This window comes from Rhineura floridana, chromosome 10, assembly GCF_030035675.1.
Source record: "Rhineura floridana isolate rRhiFlo1 chromosome 10, rRhiFlo1.hap2, whole genome shotgun sequence".
NCBI lineage: Eukaryota > Metazoa > Chordata > Lepidosauria > Squamata > Rhineuridae > Rhineura > Rhineura floridana.
In genome coordinates, this window is record NC_084489.1 from 91167139 (window position 1) to 91194706 (window position 27568).

Consider the following 27568-nt stretch of genomic DNA (forward strand, 5'->3'; position numbering starts at 1 on the left):
GGGTGCAGCGTGTGGCTGGAGCATGTGTAAGCCAGCCGGCCAGCCGCTTCCCTCAGTGTGTTCAGCAACGGAGAGCAGCAGACTGCTAAACGGTCGCAGCAGGAGCAGCAAGCGAGCGGGCGGGGGGGCGAAGCTGGAGCCAGACAGCCAAGACCGCCGCCGCCGCCGCCCCCCCCGCACGGTTTTTTTCCAGGGGGAGGGGGAGGCTGCGCTCTTCCGCCCCTCCTGTCCACCCTCGCCCACATTCCGCCCGGTGAGGACCCCTCTGCCCTCCATTGCCGTGGTGATCTGCAGCAGCCGTTGGCAAGGCTTCTCTGCAGGGGGGGTCTGGGCTCCTCTTGCCGGGCAGCTGAGGCATGGGCTACAGGCAGAAGAGACCCTCAGGCAGAGGCAGGCGGGGGTCAGAGTCTGTGTAGAGTGAGGGCTGGGGAGGGGAAGAGACTAGCGGGAGACCTGCGCTGCCTGCCCAGCTCTGTGTGTGTGTGTGTGTGTGTGTGGAGGGTGCATGTACATGTGTGGCTTCCAGCCCTCCACAGGCTGTGAGGAGGCGAGAGAGGCTCTGTGGCTCCCTGCTATGCACTCTGCCCGGCCGTGAAGGCGATGTCCGAGGGCAACATGGAAGGTGAGCGGCTGCCCAGCCTCCAGGCCTTTGCCAGCGCCTCCTCTCTGCACGGGGTGAGCCACATCTTTGCCTATGGCTCTCTGTCTTTCCGGCGCATGGTCTGGACCCTCTTCTTCCTGGGCTCCCTGGGGCTTTTGGCCCTGGTGTGCATGGAGCGCATTGCCTACTTCTTCACCTACCCTCAAGTCACTAAGCTGGATGAGGTGACTGTCCCCAGCCTCACTTTCCCAGCCGTCACCATCTGCAACCTCAACGGGTTCCGCTTCTCCAAGATCACCCGCAACGACCTCTACCACGTGGGGGACTTGCTGGCTCTGCTCAGCTCCCGCCACGAGATCAGCAACGCCCACCTGGCCGACCCAGAGACTCTGGCTGCCCTGCAGGAGAAAGCCAGCTTCAGGGGCTTCAAGGCCCTGCCCTTCAACATGGCCGAGTTCTACAACCGTACGGGCCATGACTTGGGCGAGATGCTGTGGCAATGCACCTTCCGAGGGGTAAACTGCAGTGCCAGCAACTTCACTGTGGTGAGTGCCAGCCAGTGGGCATGAGCCCTTGTGATGCAGGCCAGAAAAGCCACGCGGGGCATGTGGGCCAAGCCGGGTGACCAGGTGGGAGGCAGGCAGGGATGGTCTTCCCTTTGAGCAGAGTGGGCAATTGCTTTGGGCATTGTGGATGCTGGGGTGTGGAGAAGGGGGGCAGTGCCAGCAGCCCCTCCTGGCTTTTCCACTTGAGCTCCTCTGGCTGTTCTCCTCTGCTGGAGCACAGAGGTATGCCTGCCATGTTTGGGCCTGGACTAAGCTGTCCTAAGTGGTGGACTTCGGCCTTCAGGCACAATGGATGACTTCCCCAAGAGAATCCTGGGAACTGTAGTTTGTTAAGGATGCAGGGAATCATCGGTCAGTGAGAGGTAAACTACACTTTCCAGGATTCTTTGAGAGAAGCCATGTGTTTTAAATGTATAGGTTGTACATGGCCTCTGCCCTGTGGCCTAGTTGGCTTGTCTTGGTGGAGAGGGCGCCACCTCATCCTTCACCTCACACAGCGAAATGTCTTGGGCCAGCCCTGGGGATGGCAGCAGGGGGCGCTCATCCAGTGAAGGACCCAAAATATGCATGGGGAGTTTTCAAGGGATGTGGACCCAGGGTTTCTGGCTTCCCTCCCACCCCAGGACGATTAAATGCCTTTTTGGCGGGTGGGGACAAAATAACTGCCTAGGCTTGAATTGCTCCTCCCTCCTCGCCAGCCACTGTGGCTTGTTCAGGGCACTTGTTGCTTTGGCTGCTGTCTGGTGCCAGAGTTCTGGCTCTACTGCGCTTGTGTGGTTCCACATGTGGGAATCCCAAGTGTGGTGTTGGAGGAGGGCAGGGTGGAGGCCTCTGGTAGCGTGTGGATCCTAGCAAGCAGCTTTGGTGTAGCAAGGCATACATGAATGACCCCATTCATTAAAAAAAAGGCAGAGCATTTGGTGTCCCTGAACAAAAGACAGAGATAGCGGAGAGCTTCAAGCAAACCAGCTCTTGAAGTTTGTTCCTTGCTTTGCCATCTTGCCGCCTCCTGGCTCCTTGGCTGTCTCGTTCCAAGGGGATGCCCTTTCCCACCCAAACCCTGGAAAAGTGCCCTAAGGCACTGGCCAAGGCCTTGCCTGCAGGAGAGGTTTTCTTCTGGGACAGTGGTTGATTCGCACCTAGCCTGCGCAGGGCAGGGAACCACATGGCTTGGCGCTCTGCTCCACCGACACAGGGATAGATGTAAGGACCCTCCAGACTGGTGGCTTTTTGCAGATACTGTATATTCTGCAACATGTCATTGGCACAATACTCATCCATTAATTTATACTGGGCGGTCCACATATCATCCCACTTTATTAGTTGTCCAGCGATGCTTCACCAAGCTAATTGCATTATTGCCATCTGGAGGGACACTTCTGTGCCTATAGCACCACAAAAACAGGACTGGAAATAGACTGGAACATTTTGTGGTATGAAAAGTTCCAGGATTTTAGCAGGAGGTTACAGGACATGTAGATTGGAAACCAAGCAGAATGTCTGTCCCAACCCTTTTCCAGGCACAAACAATATTGAAAGGGGGACTGTGACGCCCTTCCCTGGCTCTCCCTGTCAGGTTCCTACCTGCGCGTGGCTACTGCCTGTCACTAGGCACCACCAGGGACTCCACCAGTCCGGACTGTCCTTTTTTTATTGTTTCTCTTCCCGCTCTAGCACAGATCTCAACAGATCCCCCTGCTAGGCAACCACCAGTCACATCCTAATACTAGTATTCCCAGAGACTCTGAATACTGGTATTGTTATTCTCTTCACCGCTGCCACCATTTGTTACAGTTCCCCTTCAGCCTTGGTCATTACCTTACCCTACCTTCTGGTCTGTGAAACCCCAGCCAAGGATCAGGCCTTTGGTAAACCAAATTAAGTATTTATTAAAGATAACAAAGCTAACAAGATTAACAAGATTTCTTCTTAAGGCACATAAGCATATGGTTTTACTCAATACTAATCCAAACTCCACCCCTCTCCTTCTCCACGCTCTCCTGACAAACAACTCTCTCAAAAACCCACCAAAGCAACCCACTCACTTTCATCACCTCCCAGATTCCACTCTCACTCTTCTTTTTATACGTTCAGCCATTTTAAACACTCAGCCAATCATCTAGCATTCTACTGCCCATTCACTCCCCCTCCTCTTTCACTCCACTTACCATGTATCTTCTGAACAACCAACACTTACCATATATACATTAATATAGGAACATCACAGGGACCATGTATAACCACCTCAATACCATCATGAGCACAATAATAATAATGAATGCACAACAAAACAGACCTCTGGAGGGGCCCATAGAACAGAGCAACGTAAGAAGAGCCTGCTGGAACAGGCCAGTGGCCCATCGAGTCCAGCATCCTGTTCTCACAATGGCCAGCCGCCGATGGGAAGCCCACAAGCAGCACATGTGTGCAAGAGCACTCACCCCTCCTGTGGCTTCCGGCAACTGGTTTTCAGAACCATCCTGCCTCTAACTGGAAAGACAGAGCACAGTCATCATGGCTAGTAGCCATTGGTAGCCTTATCCTGCACAAATGTGTCTGACCCTTTTTAAAAGCCATGCAAGTTGACAGTCATCACTGCTTCTTTGGGAGTGAGTTCCACAGCTTAGCTCTGCACTGTGTGAAGAAGGACCTTGTTTTTTCTGTCCTGAATCTTACAACATTCAGCTTCAATGGATGTCCAGGAGTTATAGTGTTATGAGGGAGAAAAGCTTCTCTCTGTCCACTTTCTCCAAGCCTTGCACAATTGTATACACTTCTATCATGTCGCCTCTGACTCGCCTTTTCTCTAAACTAAAAAGCCGCAAATGCTGCAACCTTTCCTCGTAAGGGAGTCACTCCATCCCCTTGATCATTCAGGGTGCCCTTTTCTGAACCTTTTCCAACTCTGCAATATCTTTTTTGAAGTGACCAGAACTGTACACAGTATTCCAAATGCTGCCGCAACATAGATTTGTATAAAGGCATTATGATATTGGCAGTTTTATTTTCAGTTCCTTTCCTCATGATCCCTAGCATGGAATTTGCCTTTTTCACAGTTGCCACATTTAAGTTTTCATCATTTTTTACATCTTTATACCAGGGGGGATATTTGTTCTGAACCAGCATTTCCCCCTCCGTCAGTTTAAAAGCTGCTCTGCCACCTTTTTTATTCTAAGGGCCACCAGTCTGGTTCCATCCAGGTTCAAGTGGAGCCCATCCCTTTTACACAGGCCCGGCTTGTCCCAAAATGTCCCCCAGTGCCTAACAAATCCATACCCCTCTTCCCAACACCAGCATCACATCCGCGCATTGAAACCACAAAGCTGTGCCTGGCTGGCTGGTCCTGCACGTGGAACCGGTAGCATTTCAGAGGAAGCCGCCTTGGAGGTCCTGGCTTTCAGCATCCTACCTAGCAAGCTAAATTTTGCTTCCAGGACCTCACGACTGCATTTCCTCATGTCATTTTTGCCAATGTGCACCATGACCATTGACTCCTCCCCAGCGCTTTCTACCAAGCTATCTAGCCAATGGGCGACATCTGCAACCTTTGTGCCAGGCAGGCAAATCACCCTGCAGTCTTCACGCCCATCACACACCCCACTATCTATGTTCCTAATGATCAAATCAGCCACTACTAAGATCTCTCTACCCACCCAGAGAAGTATCATGGCCACAAGAGGATCTGCTCGGTCCCCAAGAAATGAGTCCTTTCTAAAGGATCATTTCCCTCTTCCTCAGATAGGAGCTCTCCTTCCCAGAGGCCCTCATTCTCCATGATAGCAGGAGAGCAATCCTCCTTGGAGTGCGACACAGCTATAATACCCCCAAAGGCCTCATCCACAAGCCTCTCTGCCCTCTCAGCTTCTCCAGGTCAGCCACCTTGGCCTCAAGGTAACAAACGTGTTCCAGGAGAGCCAGGAGCAACTTGCACCAAGGCCTGTGTGTGCTGTGTGGAAGACTGGAAGGTGCTTTCTGTGGGTCAGAGGCAGGAGAGGACAGAGGCCTGCATTGCCCAGGGTGCTAGGGGGAGTGGCTTTTAAGGAAGGCAAGAAGGCTGGGGGGGCGGGGGGTAAGACAGAATTTGCCTGCCATGTGGGGCCAACAGTGCATTTCCTGTTGGCCTGATAGGAACCTCATTCCCTACAGTAAGAGATCAGGCCCTGTGGGCAAAAGTGAAACAAGCAGGCCCCTCCCACCAGAAACTAAACAGAAAATTGTACCAACTATGGGCTGCTAGCAGCTTGGTGACCATAAGGCGGGGGGGGGGGAGGAGTGTGGAGAGGCAGAGCCATTGCAATCCCAGTGAGTTTGTGGGAATTGAATATTCCCACCTCCCACAGTGGGGGCCTGATTTCCCACACTTTCGGAGTGGGACCTTCTGCCTCACAAGGTGGTAGGAGTCCTGGGTGTGTCAGTCAGCAGCGGTGTGGGGAGCCCAGCTGGGAGGGGCACAGAGAGGTCCAGGAGTCTACGGCTTGGGGGGGTCATAGTGGGGGGGCTCAGTTGTGTGGTGGGGCAGGGCAGGTGGGGGCAGCAGGAAGGAGCCTGGCCTTGCCAAGGAGGCAGCCTTCGTCCCCATGCAAGGGGTTTGCCTGCCTGCCTGAGGCTGGGGCAGCTCTGGTCCAAGACCAGGAGAGGCCAATCCCTTTGCAGAACCGTTTTGGGGCTGCCTGCATTCCTTCATGGACCCCCAAACACACCTTCTGCTTTCCAGTGCATCTTAAGTGTACCCCAGGGCACTGAACCTTCCTGTAAATCTCCCCCTATCCCCACCCCACCCCAAATTTGAAATGGTGCCTGGACACAGCTTGACATGCCACAAGGTTGCTGGGATGAGGGTGGGCGGGGGGGGGAGTAATGTGCTGGAAAGTGAGGCAGGATAGGTGAATGGGAGGGCAGAGCAGCAATTCCTTGGCCAGGTCCCTCTTGCCATTAGAGCACCCACCCACCCACCTGGCAGTTGCCCAAGAGGAGGGACCCAGATTTGCTCTCGGATCCAAACCTCCTAATCCCCTTCTCCTCTTAGGAAATGCCTTTCCCCCTGCCCAGCCCCAGCCCCACTACCTCTTCTTCTGCCAGGGTGACCCCCAGGGGCTCATTGGCAGGACAAGCCCCTCCCCCACCCCAACACACAGTGCCTTCTGCCCATCTGTCCATCAGCTGACTCACTATACCGCTAGGCTGGGAGAGGAATATTTCAGAGTCTGAGATTGGTCCAGCCCTTCTCAGGCTGCGGGTGAATTTTAGATAGTGGGGAAATTGTGGGTGACAGGCTTTTTAATGGTTGTTAAGCCCTGACAGCTAGAAATGGACCCTCCATGTCCAGAGGCAATTTACCTCTGATTACAGTATGCAGGGGACAAAGAACAGGAGGTGAGAACGGCACCTTTGATGCTTGGGGCTTCCAGGCATCCAGTCACCAAGGCCCTGGACATCTGCCTGGACTGCCAAGACCAAAAGCCTGGAAGCAGCGCTGATTCCGTCCTGAAAGCTGTCTGCGAGGGGCGTCCTCAGGCTTTGGGCTCAGTAGAGGTGGGCTGGCATCATCCCTCTGGTGGCCACCAACCAGAGCCCTTGGAGCCCACATATCGGGCTTCCTGCCCCACAGAGCCATGGGGCACACCATTCCTCCCCTTCTTCCTTCCTGGGACAATCTGTTGCCATGGCGATCTTACCCATCTTCAAGACAGCTGAGCTTGTTGCCATGGCAGCATCAGCATGGGCCCAGGTGGAGAAGGACCCTGGACCCTCCAGCCGCAATGCCTCTGTGAGACATCCCACAGGTGTGGTAGAACCCTTGGCAGAGAGGGCCCCCTCCCCACACAGCAGCGTTGCACACAGAAGCCGCCTTGGCTGTTCCTTCCCTTAGCCAAAAAAGCTTTCTGAATTTCTCCTTCCCAGGAGGCAAACGCCGGATCTGACCCTTTCCGTGTCCTTCGTCCATTTCTGTTCTTTTCGCCTTTCAGAACTGCGCCGAGAGAGCCATCGATGAATTGATTTCTTCAGGGGCATTTTGTGTCTTGTTCCTTATCCTTCCTCAAGATCCCCTTGTCTTTTAAAAATGCTTTCTCTGCAATTAGCTCTGTTTGTGCCCTATTGATCCTTTCGGCCTCCAGAGGTGGCAATAAAGTTGCAGCCTGGCAATGAGATCCCTGCACAATTAAGTCATTTTATCCAGCGTGCCTCACTCCCCACTTCTCAAGGTTGTCTCGGCCTGCCCAAATTCCTTGCAGTCTGCACGAGACTTAATTGCCTTGGATAATTTTGTGTTTCCTGCAAATGTTGCCTCCTCAAAGGCTGCTGGGTGGCCCTGACAAGGCAGCCTGGAAAGTCTTGAGCAATCCTGTTTCCGGGCTGCCCTCCCAAAAACTTTTCTGTTTAAGCCTTTCAGCTACAGCTGTGTCAGGATCAGAGGCAGGCAGGCAGGCATCCGGCCCCAGGCTGATTACTGGGAGGGATACCATTCCAACTCCTTTTCTCCTTGGGCACTCAAATGTTTCAGCGACATTATGTTTCCCAGCCTGGGAACCTTACAACATCTTCTGCTGGAAGCCCTGCAGGTGTCTACTGAGGCACAAGGTGCTTCCGCTTGCCCCTGCAGGAAATGTTTGGCCCTACCTGTTGGTTCACAGCCATAGCACTGCTCCTTTGGTGCCATACTGTTTCAAAAGTCTCCTCTGTGCCCATCACTGCCCTGCAGGGGGCACTCCAGCCCTTCTTGTCGTGTGCTCTTTGCATTCCCCACCTTGCGAGGAGGCAAGGCCCGTGGCAGGCCTCTGCCCACCCCCTCCCTCTCTCCAGCCCCAGCCACCAATATGGTGAGTGCAGCCCAGCCAGTGAGCAAGGTAGGAAGCCAGCAGCCCCTCCCCCCACCCTCCTCATGTGCTTACAAGGGGAGCAGCCTCGATGTTCAGAATGGAGGCATAGGTTGGGAAAGGAATCTGGGGAATGAGATCTGGGGGTTGACTACTGAAAGACAACGCAAGGGCATCTTGGCTCTGTTTTGTTGGATTCCACCTTCTGTGGGCATTGCTGGGAATGAAACGGCTGGCCAGGGGGCTAGGAGGGCAGCAGGGCAGAGGAACTTAGATCTTGTGTTGCCCCCTTCAGAAGTCAGGAGCTGGGTGGAAAGGATGCTGTTGAGTAAGTGGCAAAGGCCCTGGGGAGGCGCATTCTTCCAGTCGAGGAATGTTTTCCTTTTGCCCAGTTCTGGAGGATTTTAGAGGGTTTCATCTGAAAGGGCGGCAGAGACAAGTCAGTCTCTTTCGGGGCTTAAGAGGACATTGTGCTCTTCGGAGTGGCTTGTACAGGGTTGGAAGAATAGATTCTGAATATTGTGGGGCGGTGGAACAGTGGATCACCTTGTTTGGGATTGTGTGAGGTATGTGGAAGATAGAGAGCCTCTCCTCTATAGGTTTAGGGATTTGGGAATTACAAACTTGTCTGTGAGATCGGCCCTTCAGGATAAGGATCCTTGGAGCTCTGTGTTGGAGATTAATTGGCCATTTGTTAAGGATGCAAAGCTCTGCGAAAGGCTGTGAGTGAGACGCCTTCAAAACGTTTTGCCAGCAGGTGGTAGTAAGAGGGCTTTTCCTTGGCCGTGATGTGCCATTAACCTTGAAGAGGAGGAGAGTGGGGGGGGCACTTGGGCGCTATAGCCTGGTTCTGGCCCATGGAACAATTTTGCCTGATTCCCAGAGGCCCTCCCCAATTTGCAAAGGGCTCCGGAATGGTAGATGGTGGGTATCCACACCGGGCAGTCCAGCCTTGCATTGGGCTCTGCGTCTCTGGTGTGTATGTTCCCGAATGGGGCAGGAGATCTTGTCAGGAGCCTTACGATGCACACCTGCTCCTTTGTGCACCTTCGTGGGGCCCCTCCCCACCCCCAGTATGCCCTGCCAAGCACCAGGGTGAAGCCACCTGCTGGGGTGTGTGTGCTGCATTGGCACAGCAAGTCTTTTTAAAGGGCAGGCCACAGCGGGGTGTGTGTTGGGGCTCTGCTTGAGGCATCAAAATAATCTGGGGCTGGCCTTGCCCCTCTTACGTCAAGAACCCCCCAACAGAAGTGCCTGGAAGCTCTGCCACATATATTTGGCCCATGATCTGAGCAGCTACGAGGGGTCTGGTGTGGTGCCTGCACCGGCTCCCTGTAGAACAGAATGGCCCCCGAGGACTGCGAGGGCTGAAACTCAGGGTAGAGCCCCTGCTTGGCAGGCAGAAGCTCCCTGGTTCAATCCCCAGTGGCATCTCCAGATAGGCCTGCAAAAGACCCCTGGCTGAAGCCCTGGAAAGCCCCTGCCAACCTGTGTGGGCAGTGCCAAGCTAGATGGGCCCATGGACCGCCTCGATATAAGGCAGCTCCACAAGGGCGGTGCACCTCATGGCCATCCTTGGTGAGGCCACACAAGAAATGAGTCATTGCCCTCTGCAGGCCTACTCTGGAGCTTTAATTTCATCCAGAAGAACTCTGTTTCGGGCTGCAGCATGCCAGCCCTCAGTGAGGAGGAGCAGCCACGCTGCCACGTGGCCTGAGACGTGGCTGATGGCGGAGGCAGGGGCTGCCTACTGGGCCAGCTGTGCAAGGGCCACGGCCGGCCACTGTGGCAGGAGGGGCTGCCTCCCATCCGCAGAAGACGTGGGACGAGTGCTTCCCGCTGGCAAGTCCCGTGGACCCCTCCGCTTGGGAGTTGGGGCCCGGCGCAGCAGCTCTCCCTGCCACAGTTGGGGCCCTCCTGGCTGCGCTGCTGCCCGCCTGTGCAGGGCCAGGAGGCTTCTGCTCCTCCCTCCCACCCTGGCAGACGGCCAAGCCTGCTGCTCAGTCACCTGCCAGGCCCGTCCCTCCCACCCTGGGATCAGCTGCTGCCGCCTCCACCATCCCCCTGAGCTGCCGCCACTTCTCTCCGGATTCCCACTGGCTCTTGGAACACAATCTGCCCCTCTCTCGCTCACTCTCGCTCTTCCGTGGCACAGCAGAAAGCAGCCACTGCCCCTCGTGGGCAAACTCACAGCAGCCAGGGCCATGAAGCAGCCCGGGGAGGAGGAGGAGACGGCCCCCAAGGCCTCCGACATCGTGGCCTTTGCCGGCAGTTGCACCCTCCACGGCCTTGGCCATGTCTTTCTGCCAGGGCCGTTCACTCCACGCCGCATAGCCTGGGCCGGGGCCGTCCTGGTGGCCTTGGGGATCTTCCTGTGCCAGGTGGCTGAGCGGGTGCAGTACTACAAGGAGTACCATCACGTCACCATGCTGGACGAAGAGGAAGGAAGGCTGCTCACCTTCCCGGCCGTCACCCTCTGCAACTTCAACCGCGTCCGCCACTCCCAGCTGACCCGGAATGACCTGCACTGGCTGGGCCAGGAGCTGCTGGGTGTGGAGCCCCCTGACCATCCAGAGTTCCTGCGGGCCCTGGGCCGCCCAGACACAGATGCCCCTGGGTTCTTCCCCAGCACCACCTTTGACATGCAGGAATTCGTGGACCGCACCAGCCACAGCCTGGAAGAGATGCTTCTGGACTGCCGCTTTGGGGCCAGGGAGTGCAGCTCCGAGAACTTCAGCACTGTGAGTCTTCTCTGTGCCTCCCCCCCCCCCATACCTCTGTGCTGGTCTCATCCTTGGTCCCACTTCCACTGCTTGACGTGTGGCCTCAAGAGCTTTGCCACTATGACTCCTCCACCAGCACAGCCAGATGGTCAGGCCATACTGGCCAGTAGCCCCATGACCACACTTCCCTCTCCAGATCAACTGGGGAGCACCCCTTTTTGTCACCCACATGTGGCTCTGAGACCTTCACTACGGAGGACACTGACCTCCATTGGGCATGCACCCATTGCCTTGGCCACCACTTCACCTCCGCTGCCACATCCCCAAAGCTGGGGCCCTCCATCCTGCCCCGGCCACAGCCCCCCACCTGCAGGTGTGGTCAGAGGGGCTGGCACTCTGTGGGCAGGAGCACCCTTTAGGCCTCAGGTGCTGGGGCCAAGAAAGCCAGGGGCAGGGGGGAAGTGCCAGCAGAGCTTAATCTGAGGTAGGACTCAACCCTGCAACTTGTGCAGAAGCAAAAAGAGTGCCTCTGAACATGGGCAGAGTGAGTGACTTCACTCTGTATGTGGGCCCAATTTGGCCTGCAGGTTGGAGGTCCCCCCCCCCCGGGTCAAAGGATGGTGAAAACATGAGGATTCCCCCCCAGCCCCCCCTCCCCAGGATGGAGCGTTCAGCTGCTAGTGCACGTTAGTGATACTGCCTAGGGCCAGGCGGCTCATCCAGAGGCAAGGGGTGCCATCTTCAGTAGGGGCCCCTCAAGATGCCCCCTCCAGCTTTGGCTCTTTCCCTCTGGGCCCCCTATGGGGGGTGCACGGGGGCCTCCTCTGCCACTGTCTCCTCTCTGGCTGCTGCCTCTTTTTCTTGGCATGGAGAGAAGCCCTTCTTCCTGTTTCCCCTCCCCCCCCCAGCCTGATCCCAAAGGCCGCTCCTGTTTCTCCACGGTCCTGAGCTGCATCAGCGCTGCTAGCGCTGCAACTTTGACACAAGTCTCCTGCAAGAGGCTGAAGCCACGTCAGCATAACCTGACTCCTGCTGATGATGGTGCCGCGGAGGGATACGGGGTGCTTTTGGTCAGTGTGGCTGAACAGGGAGGCTCCCACACGGCAGAGAGCCCTGCATAGGCTGGGGGCTGGGCCCCGTTCCCAGGACCTTGGGGTTGGCAGGGTCCTTGAGGCCATGAAGTCTGGCCCCTTTGGGGCCTTCTGCTTCTGTCTTCATCTCAACCTCTGCATCCTGCAAAGAGGGAGGAGTCATGCAGCAGGGAGGGGGGTTCCTGCAGATGAAAGAGTGCCAGCCCCCTCCCCCCCTCCCACAGGCTGGCTGGCCACTCCCTCCCCCAGCTGCTGCCAGGACCCAGCAGCACCACCTCACTGTGTTGAGCGATACATTCATTGGGCCCAGCTGAGGCAGGACAGGGCCCTATGGCCTGTTTCCGGTGCCAAGGTTCGCTCCTTGCCTGTGTGAAATGATGAGACAAGAATGCCTCTGAGCATGTGCCAAGTGCAAGGGACAACAGCATGGCAGAGTGGTTGAGCACATGAGCTGGCAAGTCCCCACGCCTGCCACAGGTTTGCCGACTGGGCTTATTGATTTATTTGAAAAGTTTTCTGCTGCATCTCCCCAAGGCTGGAAGCAGCTTCCGGAAAACCACGAGGCAACAGTCCTGGGAACAGTAAAGCCCAGCCGACATGGGCAGGCTCACGCCTGAGTGTCAAGAGGATAGGCCAGTCGGGCAGCGCGGTGGCAAAGTGCCCCTGCTGGCCCTGAGCCTTCCAGGAGCTCTCCTGACTGGGAGGAAGGAAGGGGCCTCTAGCCCCAGAGGCTGGGGCAAGACGGCTTCCCTTGGGGGTTCATGCCCACGTAGGGTGAGCTCCGCCTCCTTCTGCATGCCCCCCCTGGCTCCATGGGGAGGCGACTGGGGGAGCCCACCAGTCTGGCCCCTCCCCCACCACCAAGTGGGGGGCTGAGAGGGAGAACCCCACCCCAGCTTCTACTGTTGCCTGCAGAAGACCCTGGCCGGCCAGCCAGCTAGCCAGCCCACCAGGGCACATGAAGTTGGGGACTGGCGTTCGGGCAGGGCACTTTTTTCAGCCGAAGGGCCACATTCCTTTGCGGGCAATCTTGGGGGGGGGCACATGGCAGTGGTGGGCAGGGCCAGAAGCAGAAGTGGGCGGAGCAACAGAAGTGACTTTGCATAATAGGTGACTCTCCAGGCATGTGAGAAACAGGCGGTTTCTACATCCCCCCCACATACACATCCGTTGACCCCCTTCTAGGCAAGCAAGAGGCCCCATGTTATCATGCACACCCCTTGCAAGGCCGGTGCAGAGCAGGGCTGGTGTGGTCTGGGGAGGGTCCTGTTGGCCCCACTTGTCCCCCATGCCTGATTTAGGGGGAACCTTCTCAGGCCTCAAAGTGGGGGTGTCTCTGGGGTTGAGCCCTTGCAGAGGGCAGGCGCCTTCCGCGTTTGGCTCTCCGCATCAGCAGGGCCTGTACTGGGATGCCTCCCCTGTCTCCTGTTGTACTGTGTGTAATTTGTGTGCATAATTTCGTTTAAAAGCAGCACCACAGCAGCAGAGAGTAACAGCAGATGTTGAAATGCGAGTGTGCCAGCGTGTGCGTGCGTTTACCTAAGAAAGCAGGCTTTTAGAATCATAGAATCCTAGAGTTGGAAGGGGCCTTGTAGGCCATCGAGTCCAACCCCCTGCTCACAGCAGGAAATCCACAGCTAGAGCATCTCCCGCAGATAGCTGTCCAGCCTCTGCTTGAAGACATCCAGCGAAGGGGATCCCACCACCTCCCTAGGCAGTCGGTTCCATTGCCGAACTGCCCTTACCGTCAAGAAGTTCCTTCTAATGTCCAATCTGAATCTACGCTCCTGCAACTTAAAACCATTAGACCTAGTCCTACCCTCTGGGGCAGCAGAGAACAAATCTGTACCCTTCTCTATGTGACAGCCCTACAGGTACTTAAAGAGTGCAATCATGTCACCCCTCAGCCTTCTCTTCACCAGACCGAACATGCCAAGTTCCTTCAACCATTCCTCATAAGACTTGTTCTCCATACCGGCTATCATCCTCGTCGCCCTCTTCTGAACCCGCTCTAACTTGTCTATATCTTTCTTAAAATGAGGTGCCCAGAACTGAACGCAGTATTTCAGATGAGGCCTGACTAATGCAGAATATAGTGGGACTATTACTTCCCTCGACCTGGAAACTATAGCTCTGTTTATGCAGCCCAAAACCGCGTTTGCCTTTTTTGCCACAGCATCACACTGCTGGGTCATGTTCAACTTGCGGTCCACTACAATTCCAAGGTCCTTCTCACACGCACTACTGCTAAGCCGGGTATTTCCCATCCTGTACCCATGCATTTTGTTTTTGTGGCCTAAATGCAGAATCCTCCATTTGTCTTTATTGAATGTCATTTAATTAATTTCAGCCCAACTTTCTAGTCTATCCAGGTCCCTTTGGATTTTATTCCTGTCTTCCATTGTGTTAGCTATCCCTCCCAGTTTCGTATCATCTGCAAACTTCATAAGGCTTCCCTCCACCCCATCATCTAAGTCATTGATAAAAATGTTGAAGAGTATCGGCCCCAGTACAGAACCCTGTGGCACTCCACTCAAGACCTCCTTCCAGTCCAAAGCAGAGCCACCGACGACCACTCTTTGAGTATGGTTTTCCAACCAGTTGTGAATCCACCTGACAGTATTTCCATCTAGTCCGCATTTGACCAGTTTGCTAATCAAAAGGTCGTGGGGGACTTTGTCAAACGCTTTTGCTGAAATCTAGATAGATGACATCTACAGCATTTCCACCATCTACTAGGCTAGTGACCTGATCAAAAAAAGAGATGAGATTTGTTTGACAGGATTTTTTCTTGACAAACCCATGCTGGCTCCTACCAATCACAGCATTGTCATCTAGATAGTTGCCAATGGACTCTTTTATTATCTGTTCTAATATCTTTTACCCTGCACCAGCATCACTGAGGCTTGAGACTTAGTAAAAATAAGAAAAGCTACTTTATTGATAGAAATACATTGTAGATAGAAAAGCAGACAAAGGGTGTCTCTTCTCTCCCGGACAGTCAGAGGACAAAGGAAGGGAAAGGGTGGAAGGAGGGGGGGCAGGTAAGCTTCCCTAAAGATGTATCAGTCTAAGGAAGTCAGTCAGAGCATCACAGGTAAAGGTAAACAAGCCTATCCATCTGGAGGACCAAGCATAAACAAAAGAACAAAAGAGGAGTTGGTCTTGCCCCACTTCCAACATCTCCTAGCCCAAACCAAGGAGGTGAGGGCGGGGGGGGGGCAAGGAGAGGAGGCCGAAAGAGGAGTGGCCAATTGGCTCCCTTGGCCTTGGGTGACTGCAGGCAGCTGGCAGATAGGCACAAAGGAATGCCAAGGTGCTGCCCGGCCCACCCTTCCATGGCATGACAGAGAGCCAGCAAAGCAGGGAAGTGTCAGGCCAAGGGACCTCAGCCCCTGAGGAAGTGCAGATAGTGCTTGCATTTCTGAAGGGCCTTCCCTGCTCCCAGCAGGTAGCAACCATGTGCAGTGAGGGCTAGGAGCTTTGCATTTCAGCCAATCCTGCATCAGGGTCTGGGGATGTGGCCCCCATGCAGGGTCTGCAAAGCAGCACCTCCACTACCATGGCAGTTCTGGCAAAGAGGGTGGCGGATGTCTGGGGGTATGTGGCTGGGACGGTGGTGCTGAAGCTGCCTGTGCCGTGAGGCCTGTCTTGCACCCTCACCACTAGGCGGCTACTCCCAGGTGCAGAGGGAGAGCCTGGCTCAGTGGGTGGAGCCCCTGCCTTGCATGCAGAGGTCCCAGGTTCAATCCCCAGTGGCAGCATTGGGGGGGGCTGGGAAAAGGCTCCTGGTCTGAAACCCTGGAGACCCATTGCTGCCAGTCAGTGCAGGCAGTGCTGAGGTAGCTGGAGTGATGCTCTGGCTCAGCGTCAGGGAGCTTTCCCCCACCCCCAGAGGCAAGATTCAGCTGCCTGTCTGGTTGGCTTCTTAGGTGGAATTTGGGGAGCCCCCCCCCTTCTGAGCCGGCTGCTCCCTGTTGGGGTGCACAAAACATTATGAGGCCTGGTCCTGTTTTGTTGACAGTGGAGGTTTGAGGGCGGTACCCAGAAGGTCCAAAAGGGTGCGGTGGGTACCCTTGCCCCCCACCCCAGTGGCCGGTGAAAGGCGTATGCAGGAAGGGGGGAGGACATGGGCAAGGGCCCAGGGGGCCCTCCCCGCCCTTTGGGGGTCCCAGTTTTCCTGCCCGGAGAGCCAGAAGCCCCGACAGGGCGACCCACGCAGAGGGAGTTCGAGGCGGCCGACGCTCTTCTTCCGTTTTTGGTTTCTGTTCTCTGCGGAGTGGGGGAGGCCCACGGCGTCAGTGGGAGAGCCTCTGCCGCGCCTGCGGGGGCCCCACGGTGTCTCCGGGAGGGGCTGGAGTGTCCCTTGCCTGACACGCTGGAGACGCTGCCAGTCAGTGTTGCTAGTACTGAGCTGGACGGCGCCCGGCCTGACGCAGGAGAGGCCTCCCCCCGCCTGTGCCTCCGGGACCTCACTCACCTCCCCCCCACAGATCTTTACCCGTCTGGGCAAGTGCTACACGTTCAACTCGGGGGCTCCCGGCCACGAGCTGCTCACGACCGTCAAGGGCGGCACCGGCAACGGTCTGGAGCTGATGATGAACATCCAGCAGGACGAATACCTGCCCGTCTGGGGAGACGCCGGTCAGTGGCTGGAGGCGGAGCAGCGGGGGGAGGGGAGAGGGGCCGGGGGAAGCCTGGGGGAGGGGGGTCCTCCCCGGGGCAGAGACCGGCCTGCTTGATCCCGTGAGAAACCTCAGAGGACCCGAACGGCCAGCTGCCTGCAGGGTCGGTTGGATGTGGCCTTTGGCCGGGCTGCTCAACCGGCGGCAGCGTCCCGGGCCTGGCTAAGTTCTCCGCCCCCCCTTCCGTGTTCAGAGCTGTGTGCCCTCCCCCGCCCCCTCTGCCTGGCGCGGGGGGCCCTGAACTTCTTTCGGAAGGTGAGACGAACGGCGACAGAATGGCACCTCCTGGGGCCGCGCTTGGCCTAAGACCGAGGGGAAGCGGCTCGGGGCAGAGGTCGGGCGGCGACGGCTCAGAGCACAGCGATGCGGGCGGGGGGCAGGCAGCCCATTCAGACAACGGGCCATTCTGGGAGGGGAACTATTGGCGGGTCCTGCGCGTGAGGAGAGGCAGCAGCCCTCGTGGGGCAGGCAGCAGCCCCTCCCCTCCGCCGGCAGGGGCGAAGGGGAGGTTTGCTGGCCCAGCTCCCCGTGCAGGAAGGGGGGGGCTTCATTTGAGAGCTGGGTCACCAGCATTTTGGCAGCGCCTGCGAAGCGCAAAGGAAAGGCAGCCCCGTGCCCACGGCCCGTGCGGGCCTCCCGGGATCCCCGTCGTTTGCTGGGATTAGCGGGTCGGGCTCCGGGGGGGGGCAGGCTGTGCACTCAGACAACTTTGTTTCCCGGGGAGAGCGGAGCCTTCAGAAGCGACCATTCTGCCCCCCGCCGCCTTCCCTGCCTCCTGCCATGCACCCCCCCGTCCGACCCGCTCCTCTCGCTCTGCTCTTTGCGTGTGTGTGTGTGTGTGTGTTGCAGACGAGACCTCCTACGAGGCCGGGGTGATGGTGCAGATCCACGGCCAGGAGGAGCCACCCTCCGTCGACCAGCTGGGCTTCGGCGTGGCCCCCGGCTTCCAGACCTTTGTTTCCTGCCAACAGCAAAGGGTATCCATCCGTCCCCGGCTGGCCGGGCTCTCTGGGCCGGGACTAGTGCGATAGACCGCGCCCGCGCCTGGTTCCGAGCCGACTTGCTGCTTCTGGCAGCCAGTGGCGTCACTAGGGTTGGTGTCACCCGGTGTGGTAACTCATGGTGTTACCCCATGACCTCCTCCCATACCAGACCTAGGGTGCCTAGGGGCTGGGTGGCTCTGGGTTAGGGTTGCCATATTCCAGTCCCACAAATCCGGCAGGCGAATTTGCATATTATGCAAATATTTGCATATTAATACTTGGATTGTCCAGTTGTTTTGTTTTTGTGCCTAGGAATTACCACCAAAAACTGGGGAAAGATGTGAGAAATTTTTTTTTAAAAAAACTTAACATTTCCAGCCTTAAATGCCCAGACTCTAGTTTCCAACACTATGGGATGTTGATTGATTGATTAAGAGGATTTATATCCTGCCCTTCTGCTGTTAAAAACAGAGCTCAGGACAGCTTACAAATACAATAAAAACAATAAAAATGCACAATCAATATAAAAACATAATAAAAACACAAAATAGCAACAAACAATAAGTAAGTCAGGGCAGCAGTACGGTTAACCATTACATATACGATATATTTCAGAGATGTGGTGGGTGGAGAAAAACAAGAAGCCAAAATGTTAGGAAAATGAGTCTTTCACACCACATGCTCAGTTCTAAATACCGTTGCAGCAAGTTTTACAAGTTCCTCCAGTATTCCACTGGTGCAGGCACTCAGACATTCAAAGTATCTGTGCGTTTCTTAGGTTTTATAAAAGCAGAGCTTTGCTTAACTCAAAATGTCTTCTCCCTTTGATCAACCACATCTACACAGGTTCCACCTCCCTACTCAAAATGAACCTGGGCCTGGAAGTGTGCAACAACCCCACACATACCTTGCTAATTAGATTACCAATGCCAGGATGTCTGTCTTATCGACTACTCTCCTGCTGCCCGGGCATCATGAAAGACCCAGTCCTGGGCTCAGAAAGAAAATAAATATCTGGTCCTCTTCAAAGTACTGATAAGCCTCTTGTTTTAATTAAAATAATAATTATAAAATCTTGCTCTTATCACTAATGGGAGTTAATTATCTTGCATATGCTGCTGTTGCTTCTGTGGCTGTAACGGAGTGAGGTTAAAGATAAGTGAAATGCAAATAGGAAAAAAAAAAACAGAAGGCAGTAACACTTTCCTAAATGTAATACCATACCAACCACAAGAAGATTCCTATGAGTAAGGCAGAAAACTAAGCATCTCACAACCAGTCAGGATTCCTCACCAAAAACCGCAAATATGATAAATGAAGAAATATTTATATAAGCATGACTATTAAATATATTTATTATTTACACAAACTGTAAAGATATTTATAGTGCAATCCTAGGTTTATTTATTCAGAAGCAAGTCCCAGTGTATTCAGCAGAACGTACTCAAACAGGGACAGAACTGCAACTTCAAGTGATAAGCAACTTCATTCACACAACCCAAAATTCTGAATCATGCCACTTTACGCTGTTTTGCAACTGTTTATACTTGTTTTTATGGTTATTGGATTTTAAATGGTTTTATTTCTTGTTGCGAGCTGCCTTGGTTTCCAACCGTACCTCACAGGGTTGTTGGAAAGACTACACACACACACACACACACACTGCAGATGTATAAATACATACAGCCCATATAATAGTTTATTGTCAAACCAGTTGGTCAATGCAGAAAAATCAGTATTAGTTTTTAAAAAATCAGTATTAGTTTTAAAAAAATCAGTATTAGTTTCCTACAGAATAAAAACTGTAATACCTAAGTAAGCCCTGCCTACTTACTTTAAAATAGGATTGGAGGGGGACGGGAGAAAAAGAGAACACAAACACAATTCTTTTTTACATTCACTCCAAAGTCCCATTGATTTTCAGCACATAACCAAGTCTACTCAAAAGTAAATCCTATTGAATTCAATGGGATTTACTCTGGACATATGGGATTAGCAATGCTTGTACCCCCACAAAAGCAAGTACTGGGAAGGTTTTCAAAACACTGCCCAGGATGTGACTCCTACACACAAGAGGGGAAAAAACTGAAATGTATATACTTACCCAATTTATGAGATTTTCAGATAAACGGGGGGGAACCACCATTTTCTGGCCTTGCAATGAGGTTTACTAGACACTGCCACAGGTCAACCAAATGCTTCACTGATTGGTTGCAATCCTGAACGGGCGGGGTTAAAGCTACAAAGTGCTATGCAGTAGTTTAAAAAAAGATTTAATGAGGGGGCTGACGTTTTTATGTATATCTCGAGAACTGGACCACCTAGAAACTTAATTTTTTTAAAAATGAAAGCTGAGAATCCGGGCCAGCTAAGGGGCTAAACGGGCGCCGGGTGGCATACAAAGAATCCGGGTAAAACCCAGCTAACCAGGCAATATGGCAACCCTGCTCTGGGTGACACCCCCCTCTCATGGTGTCACCCTGGTGTGGTCTGCACTCCCCACACCCGGCTAGTGATGCCGCTGCTGGCAGCAATGGGGCAGATTTCGCGGAATCGCCCTTCTGTGGCCTCGTGAGACGTGTATGGCGCAGCTCCGAGCAAAGGCGGCCCCTCCTGGCCCCTGCAGCAGCCTCTGGGGCAGAGGCGGACTCGTGGGGGGGGGGGTTGGAGGTCGGGCCAAACTCTAAGCCCCGTGACGGGGCGGGGTTGACTCACACGCCCTTTTCCTTGACCCCCTTTTTGCTGCAGCTCCTCTACCTCCCGCCACCATGGGGCGACTGCAAATCCAACCCCACTGAGTCCGCCTTCTTCGCCAACTACAGCATGGCTGCCTGCCGCCTTGACTGCGAGACGCGCTACCTGGCAGAGAACTGCAACTGCCGCATGGTGCACATGCCAGGTCAGGGGCAGGGCAACTGGGGGATCTAACTGGGGCTGTGCTGGAGAAATGGGAGGCGGCAGCCCCACGCGATCTTGGGGTCAGCATGTCCCTCCTCGGAGAGTTTGACCTGTCATTGCACGCCTTTGCCACAAGAGGTCACTCTGGTGCCTCCTCAGGCTGCGGCATGGCGCCCCCTGTCCGCATTGGCAGTACCTGGGGGAAAGCTTTGAGGCAAGGGGCACCCAAAGGCCTCCTCCTCAGATGATCTTCTCCCTTTGCAGCAGGCGTCGGGAGCCTCTGGCTCCCAGATGTTGCTGAGCGACAACTCCCACTGACCCCAGCAGCAAGTGTGGCCAGTGATGATGATGGGAGCTGGAGTTCAGCAACACCTGGAGGGCCACAGGGTCCCCACACCAGCTTTGCAGTGATTAGCACCCTAAAGGGGAGCTCTGGGGGTGCAGGGGAGGTGCCAGGGAGTGGGCTGTGGGGACACCCCTCTTTTGCATGCTCTGGTGTCCATCTTGCCTCCATTGTTTCAGCCTCTGTTCCTTGTGGGCAGGTAACGCAAACCTCTGCACCCCGGAACAGTACAAAGAGTGTGCCGACCCTGCCCTGGGTAAGCATTCACGCGCGCACACACACGTGCACACCCTCCCTCGAACAAGGACACTGCTGTTTATGGAGCAGCAGAGGGCCGCTGCCGTGGGGCCCGGCTCCAAAAGGGGGCTGGAGACACTTCTGGCCACCCAGCCCTGCCCATCTGTCCCTGCCCAGACTTCTTGGTGGAGAAAGACAGCAAGTTCTGCTCCTGTCAGACACCCTGCGAGACGGTGCGCTACGGCAAGGAGCTTTCCGTGGTCAAGATCCCCAGCAAGGCCTCAGCAAAGTACCTGGCAAAGAAGTACAACCGCAGCGAGCAGTACATTGCGTAAGTGACCCCCCCCCCGCAACACCCTCCCACTCTGATGCTGCCTCCCACCTGCCTGCAGGGCTTTCCCCTCCACCACCAGTGCCGCCATCATCTTCATCATCTGCCTGCAGGAGACCCCATAGAGATGCCCATTGCCGTACTGCCATGCTAAACGTGCAGAGGCCGCCCACCACCAGCCAGGCCACAAGGGGAGGATGGGCCCTTCAAGCCCCACCTGAGAGCTTCCAGCAAACCCTCTGAAGGAGGTGGGCCAAGCCCACTGGGTGCCCCCTTCCTTTTCCTTCCATCCGTGTTCCTGCGCTCCCTGGATTCCCCCCCCCCCGCTGCAGCAGAGTGACTCTCTGTCTGGTGTTCAGGGAGAACCTTCTGGTGCTGGACATCTTCTTTGAAGCTCTGAACTACGAGACCATCGAGCAGAAGAAGGCCTATGAGGTGGCTGGCCTGCTGGGTGAGTGGCAGAGGGTGGGGAAATGGGGAAGAGGGTGGCATGAGGCCCAGGCTGCTGCCCCCTCACACCCACAGTTCATCTTTACTCAGATCTGGGGTGGGGGTGGGGGCGTTTAACATCAAGGGCACCAACCTTCCCAGTATGGACTGTCAAAGCACCATTGAGGATTTAAATGGGTGTTGTGCCTTTAATTCGTAGCTTAACCCTTGCAGTTTCAGTCTCTGCAATGTAGGCATTCCTGGATTGCCATGAAGCAAATCAGTCTGGATTACAAAGCAATCCTCTTTGTCAGATGCACGAAGGGTACTAAGGACTGTCCCATGTACCACAAGATAAGAACAGAGTGGTCAGCCACAATGGCAGGAACAGGTGATAACAGGCTCTTCCTAGCTTTGCTATCCTCATTTAACACCTGAATAATCCAGCCAAGGCTTTATCAGCCCATGAATCGCTGTGTCCAGTTTAGCAGCTGAAAGGTGCTTCATGCAATAGTACAAGAGCCCTAAAAGCCATCTAGGTGGACCCTTGAATGCAACGTGGACTTGGATCGATCTAGCAAGACTGTTTCTGATTCTCTCCCTCCTTAGGAGCGGCAGCAGAGAAGAGGGAGCAGAATGGAAATGGGGGGGGGCTTGGGGGGGGAGTTCTGATTTATTTTGATTTGCAACATCTACTTTCCACCTTTTCTCCAAAGACCTGAAAGTGGCTAAGAACAAAGAAAAAACATAAATTAACAATTTAAAATGCTCCTTATACAAGTGGCAAAATATAGCCCTGCTTTATGTGGAAGGTATTCTACTCCTGTATATGGATGTTCTATTTGTGGCTATCATGACATTGACGGACATCCTTTATGGCTTTGTTTACTCCTTCCTTGAAAGCCATCTAAGTAAGTGGTCACCACATCTTGGGGGAAATAAATTCCGTAACTTTATTTTGTGGTCTGTGAATATTTCCTTTTGCCAGTCTTGAACCTTCTTGTACTGCCAATCAATTTTGCTGGGTGATTCCACCTGCTGTTTGTATGTGAAAGAGTGGATAATTGTTGTCTCCCTGAGCCAGCTGTGGAGAACTCGTGGCCCTCCAGATGTTGCTGAACTACGACTCCCATCAGCCCCAGCATGCATTGCCAATGGCTGGGAATGATGGGAGTTGTAGTTCAGCAATATTGCTGAACTACATTTGGAGGGCCAAAGGATTCCCACACCTGGTCTATGCAATCCACATCTTCGTGAACCACTTAGACAAAGAAAAAGCCACATGCATTTTGGGCTTCCCCCACTGGGAAATGCCAGGGGTGCCTCTCTGCTCCCTCACCTCCAGCTCAGTTTTTATATCTGTAAAACAAACTAATCATCCCAAAACCAGTGGGGCCAAGAAAAATACCCCCTCGCTCCATTCCATGCCCTGTCCCCAATTTGTTTCTTCTGCCTCCCCAGGGGACATTGGAGGTCAGATGGGCCTCTTCATTGGAGCCAGCCTCCTCACCATCCTGGAGATCTTTGACTACCTGTATGAGGTGAGTGGGGGCCCCCACAGAGGACACTTAGCTGGAGTAGTGCGCTTGTCTCGAATAGGACAGAAGAGCCAGAGGTGCCATTGCCTGCTCATCCCCTCCAGGCTGAGCGCCTCAAGGAGCCTCCTCCAGCCAAGAAGCCAGACAGCGTTCAGTTCAGCGCCCCCTTCCCAGCTGCCCCATTCAGACACCAATCCCTGCCTTCATCTGTTCCCCCACTGGCACCCCCCCACTGCACAGAAGGGCCAGCTCTGGGTGCAGCAAAGGGGCCAAATGGGGCCAGGCATCCGGTGCCATCCTCATCGGGGAGGGGTGCTGGAGTCCCCTTCTGCCTGCAAGGCCTTTGCCCCACTGATCCTCAGCTGTGGCTTCTTAAGGGCAATGGAAAGGCACTCTGTGCCTGCTCAGGAGGGTTTGGATGAAATTACCCCCCCCCCAGCCAGGTGCCATCACTTTCTCTCTCTCTGCCTGGCAGGTGCTGAGGGAGAAACTTCTCACCTACTACCAGGCCAGGAAGCAGGCTGACCGGAGCACCAGCGACAATCTGGTAAAGTGGGGCACCCCACTCCTCACCCCCAGCAAGGCCCCCTGGGCTCAGGCAGCGGTGAGCCTTTCCAAGGGCCCTCATCTCCCTTTGGGGAGCCACGGGTTGGAAGCACTTCAGAAAACCGACCGAGCAAAGATGGGGGGCAGCAGCCCAAATGTCCTATCCCCCCCCACCTGAGGGTGCAGTCATTCTCCTTGCCCTCCGCCATCGCTGCCTTTTCTGCAAGGGGGGGGGAGGCTGATTGTGGTTAGAGGGATCTACCTGCAAAACTGTCATGGGGGGTGAATGTGGAGGCTTGCTGTAGGGACAGAAAGGCACTCTGTGTGTGCTCAAGGGTACCTGCTCCTCTTCCTGCCCTCACCTTTTACTGCCACCTCCTGCCCCCACCTGGTCACTGGGACCATTTGCCTAGAGTGTGGCCTCATTGTCCTTTCTGCCTCCCTCCCTGCCCCACTCCTCTCTCTGCCTCTTCCCTTGCCCCCTCCCCCCCCACTTTGTCTCCATTACCTCTTCCCTCCCTTCATCCCGCATCTCATCTGCACCAGGAGCACGCAGAAGACTTCCCCCACAGCCCAGGTGCCCGGCTGCCTCCTCCTCCTCCCAGGTAGCGGTTGCCTTCCACGGCTGGGCTTCTGAATTGGTCCCCCCCGCCTTGGCTTTGCGTTTTCATTGTGGGGGGGGGCGGGCAGCAGGCTCTCTTGCTCCAAAGGTTCAGAAGAGGGCAACCAGAATGATCAAGGGGATGGAGCGACTCCCTTACGAGGAAAGGTTGCAGCATTTGGGGCTTTTTAGTTTAGAGAAAAGGCGGGTCAGAGGAGACATGATAGAAGTGTATAAAATTATGCATGGCATTGAGAAAGTGGATAGAGAAAAGTTCTTCTCCCTCTCTAGGCAAAGAAGCTGAATGTTGGAAGATTCAGGACAGACAAAAGGAAGTACTTCTTTACTCAGCGCATAGTTAAACTATGGAATTTGCTCCCACAAGATGCAGTAATGGCCACCAGCTTGGATGGCTTTAGAAGAAGATTAGACAAATTCATGGAGGACAGGGCTATCAATGGCTACTAGCCATGATGGGTGTGCTCTGCCACCCTAGTCAGAGGCAGCATGCTTCTGAAAACCAGTTGCCGGAAGCCTCAGGAGGGGAGAGTGTTCTTGCACTCGGGTCCTGCTTGCGGGCTTCCCCCAGGCACCTGGTTGGCCACTGTGAGAACAGGATGCTGGACTAGATGGGCCACTGGCCTGATCCAGCTTCAGGCTCTTCTGATGTTCATTAGCCACAGGGCCCGCCCCACTTTGCAGGAACATGAAGCTGCTGCTTCAGGGAGTGCCAGAATCTGCTGCTCATCGTTGTGCAGCCTGTCAGGTCTACAAAGCAGGACAGGAAGTATTCCAAGTAAATAGAATTAAGAGAGAAAGTGCCAGGGATTTTCCAGGAGCAGCAGCCTGCCAGCGCTCACCTTGTCCTAGGCTGGAGGTAGCCTGCTGGCTCACTGGTGGTGCATTTCCACCTGCCTCTGCAGCCTGGACAGCAGCAGGGAGGCCGCAACTCAGTGGAAGATCGCCTGCTTTGTGATCCCTGAAACCCTGGCGAGGTGCTGGCGATCAGTGTTTACAGTACTGAGCCAGATGGCCCCAGCTCTGACTTGAAGGCGGCTCCCAGGCAAGGTCCCCCTCGCCAACAACGGTGATGGTGCTTTACTCAAATGGCTGCTTTGCCTACAGGGCAGAGTTGCAGCTGACAAGGGACACCTGTCCTCTGCCTCCCCCAAAGAGCATCAATCTGGTTCAGGCACTTCCTGGGGGGATTTACCCTTGAACCGAAGTGGCCAACAGTGGCCTTGGAGGGCCTCTTTTTCAAGGCCTGCACATTTGCCTTCCCCCCCAGTGCAATATGAGGAAGCAATGGGAATCGGCCCCCTGGCTCAGCTCACAGGCTGGCTACCTCGTGGCATTTGGGGTGGGCATTGGGCTACCACAGGCAGAGGCTAAGTGGGGCGACTGCCATGCAGTTGCTTCTCCCCCCCCCTCCGCCACGCACACATTGCATAGATTTGTCTACTGAGTGCAAAAGAGGGCTCTTTGGGGGCTCTTGCGCTAGCAGCCCCCTTGGATGACGGAGGAGCCACACTGAGCTGCAAAGAGCTGTTGCAAAGGTGGGGAGGAGGAGGAGGAGCTGGGTGCACCTCCCCCGCTGAGCCAAAGGAAAGACACTTAAAGCTTGAGCAGGGTGCATGTATCCACACACTCACAGGCACATGCCTGGACTTTAGCTGGGATGTGAGGACACTACAGAATGGTCCACTCTGGCACGGAGTGTGTCAGCAAACGTGGGCAAGGAAAATCCGGGGAGGGGGCAACTGTGAAGCTGTCCTTGCTGGCAGTTGGTGGGTGGGTGCGTGGGAGGGCCCCAGTGCACATTGCGTCCCTCCAGCGCTGGGAGCCAGAAAGAAAACCAAGCGGGAGGCAGGAGCCCTTCTCACGGAAACCGGCCATCCAGCCCTTCTCTCTGCTCAGTTAGAGCTCCCCTCGGTCCTGTTCTCTCCCCACCAAATTGCCAGCACTTCGTCCCTGTGTCTGGGCTCAGGCAGCACCTCCTCCCTCCATTTCACCTGCCCACAGCATCACTGGCTCATCTGGGGTGGGGTCCCCCAACACTCGCCCACACCGTGCCGAGGCGGCGTTGGGGTTGCTGCGGAACCAGCTCAGCCCTGTTTCGTGGGGAGAGGTGGGCACGCGCACGCACACACTCCTGCCTGCGGGCGGGTGGCAAACAGTGGACTCTGCCCCCCCCGCTGCTGCTGCTGCTGCTGCTCACCCCCCCTCTCTCCCCAGAGCACCTGCAACACGCTGCACAGCCACTCGGACAGTGTTGGCTACACCCCGAAAGTGTTACCTCGTCACGCGGCTCTAGGCAACCTGGAGGAGTTCGTCTGCTGAAGGGGACGGCCCACCCCTCTCTGGACTGAGCAAGTGGACTGGCACCAAACTCCTGCAGGACCCAGCGCAGGGAGGGAGTGGGCAGGTGGCTGCGCCTGGCAGGCTCCAATGGGCCCCTCCCCAAATTCTTCCTGCCTGCATGGATGCATTCACAAGGATGGCAGGCAGAGGGGAGCAGCTCTCCATGCCCCTCGCCCCCCCCACCTCCAGTGGAAGAGCTTGAGGCAGGCAGGTGGGGCCACCACCGCAGAGCAAACCCCATCCTGGGTGGAGATAACGCAATGCAAAATAGTATTAAAACAATCCCTGGTTGGATGCTTTGCAGCACGTGATAATTATTTGGGTTTTTTTGCAGGGGCACCTACAGTGAGCCCACCATCCTGCCACAAGTTCAGGAAGGATAAAGGGGTGGAAGCTGTGCAGAATAGTCCCTTTTGTGTCCATCTGTTTCCCCCTCCTCACCCAGGCAGGCTCTGGAGAAGTGGGTTTCTAGGTCAGGGACACCACACCTGCGTGAACATCTGTCTCGTCTGTCTGTCTGTCCCTGTATCCATGCATGAGTCATCTGTGCTGCTCCTGACAGCCTCATTGACCTCACTTGTACTGCTGTGTGACCCTCTGTGCCCCCCCCCCATACCATTAAAGAGCCTCCTGGCTGTGCAAATTTACTGCCTCAATGCTGGCTGTCAGAAAGGGCGGTGGGGGAGAAATATTGCTGTGTTTATGCTTTTGAGAGATGGGGGGGTGAAGGGCAGTAAATGTGGGGCACGTACATAGGCACGTGGGTTTGCTTGCCAGTCCTGTCCCCCGCGCCACCATGACCCTCCCCAGCCAAAACTCC

At 55.2% G+C, this 27568-nt stretch overlaps 1 protein-coding gene across 4 annotated transcripts; it reads left to right on the plus strand.

Annotated features, from left to right (window-relative positions):
* Positions 1-46: 46 nt before the first annotated feature.
* ASIC3 (acid sensing ion channel subunit 3) lies at positions 47-27383 on the plus strand. Of its 4 annotated transcripts, none has more exons than XM_061586909.1 (11): positions 47-1146; positions 16290-16440; positions 17331-17458; positions 20213-20363; positions 20905-20961; positions 21120-21273; positions 21633-21724; positions 23164-23243; positions 23716-23787; positions 24333-24391; positions 26623-27383. In XM_061586909.1, exons 1-11 carry the CDS (start codon positions 601-603, stop codon positions 26699-26701), a joined length of 1569 nt encoding a protein of 522 aa, XP_061442893.1. In that variant the 5' UTR covers positions 47-600; the 3' UTR covers positions 26702-27383. The 4 variants fall into 4 exon arrangements, with proteins under 4 accessions (XP_061442893.1, XP_061442895.1, XP_061442894.1 ...); XM_061586911.1 differs by lacking the exon at positions 26623-27383 and adding an exon at positions 24679-24773; XM_061586910.1 differs by lacking the exon at positions 24333-24391.
* The last annotated feature ends 185 nt before the right edge of the window (positions 27384-27568 follow it).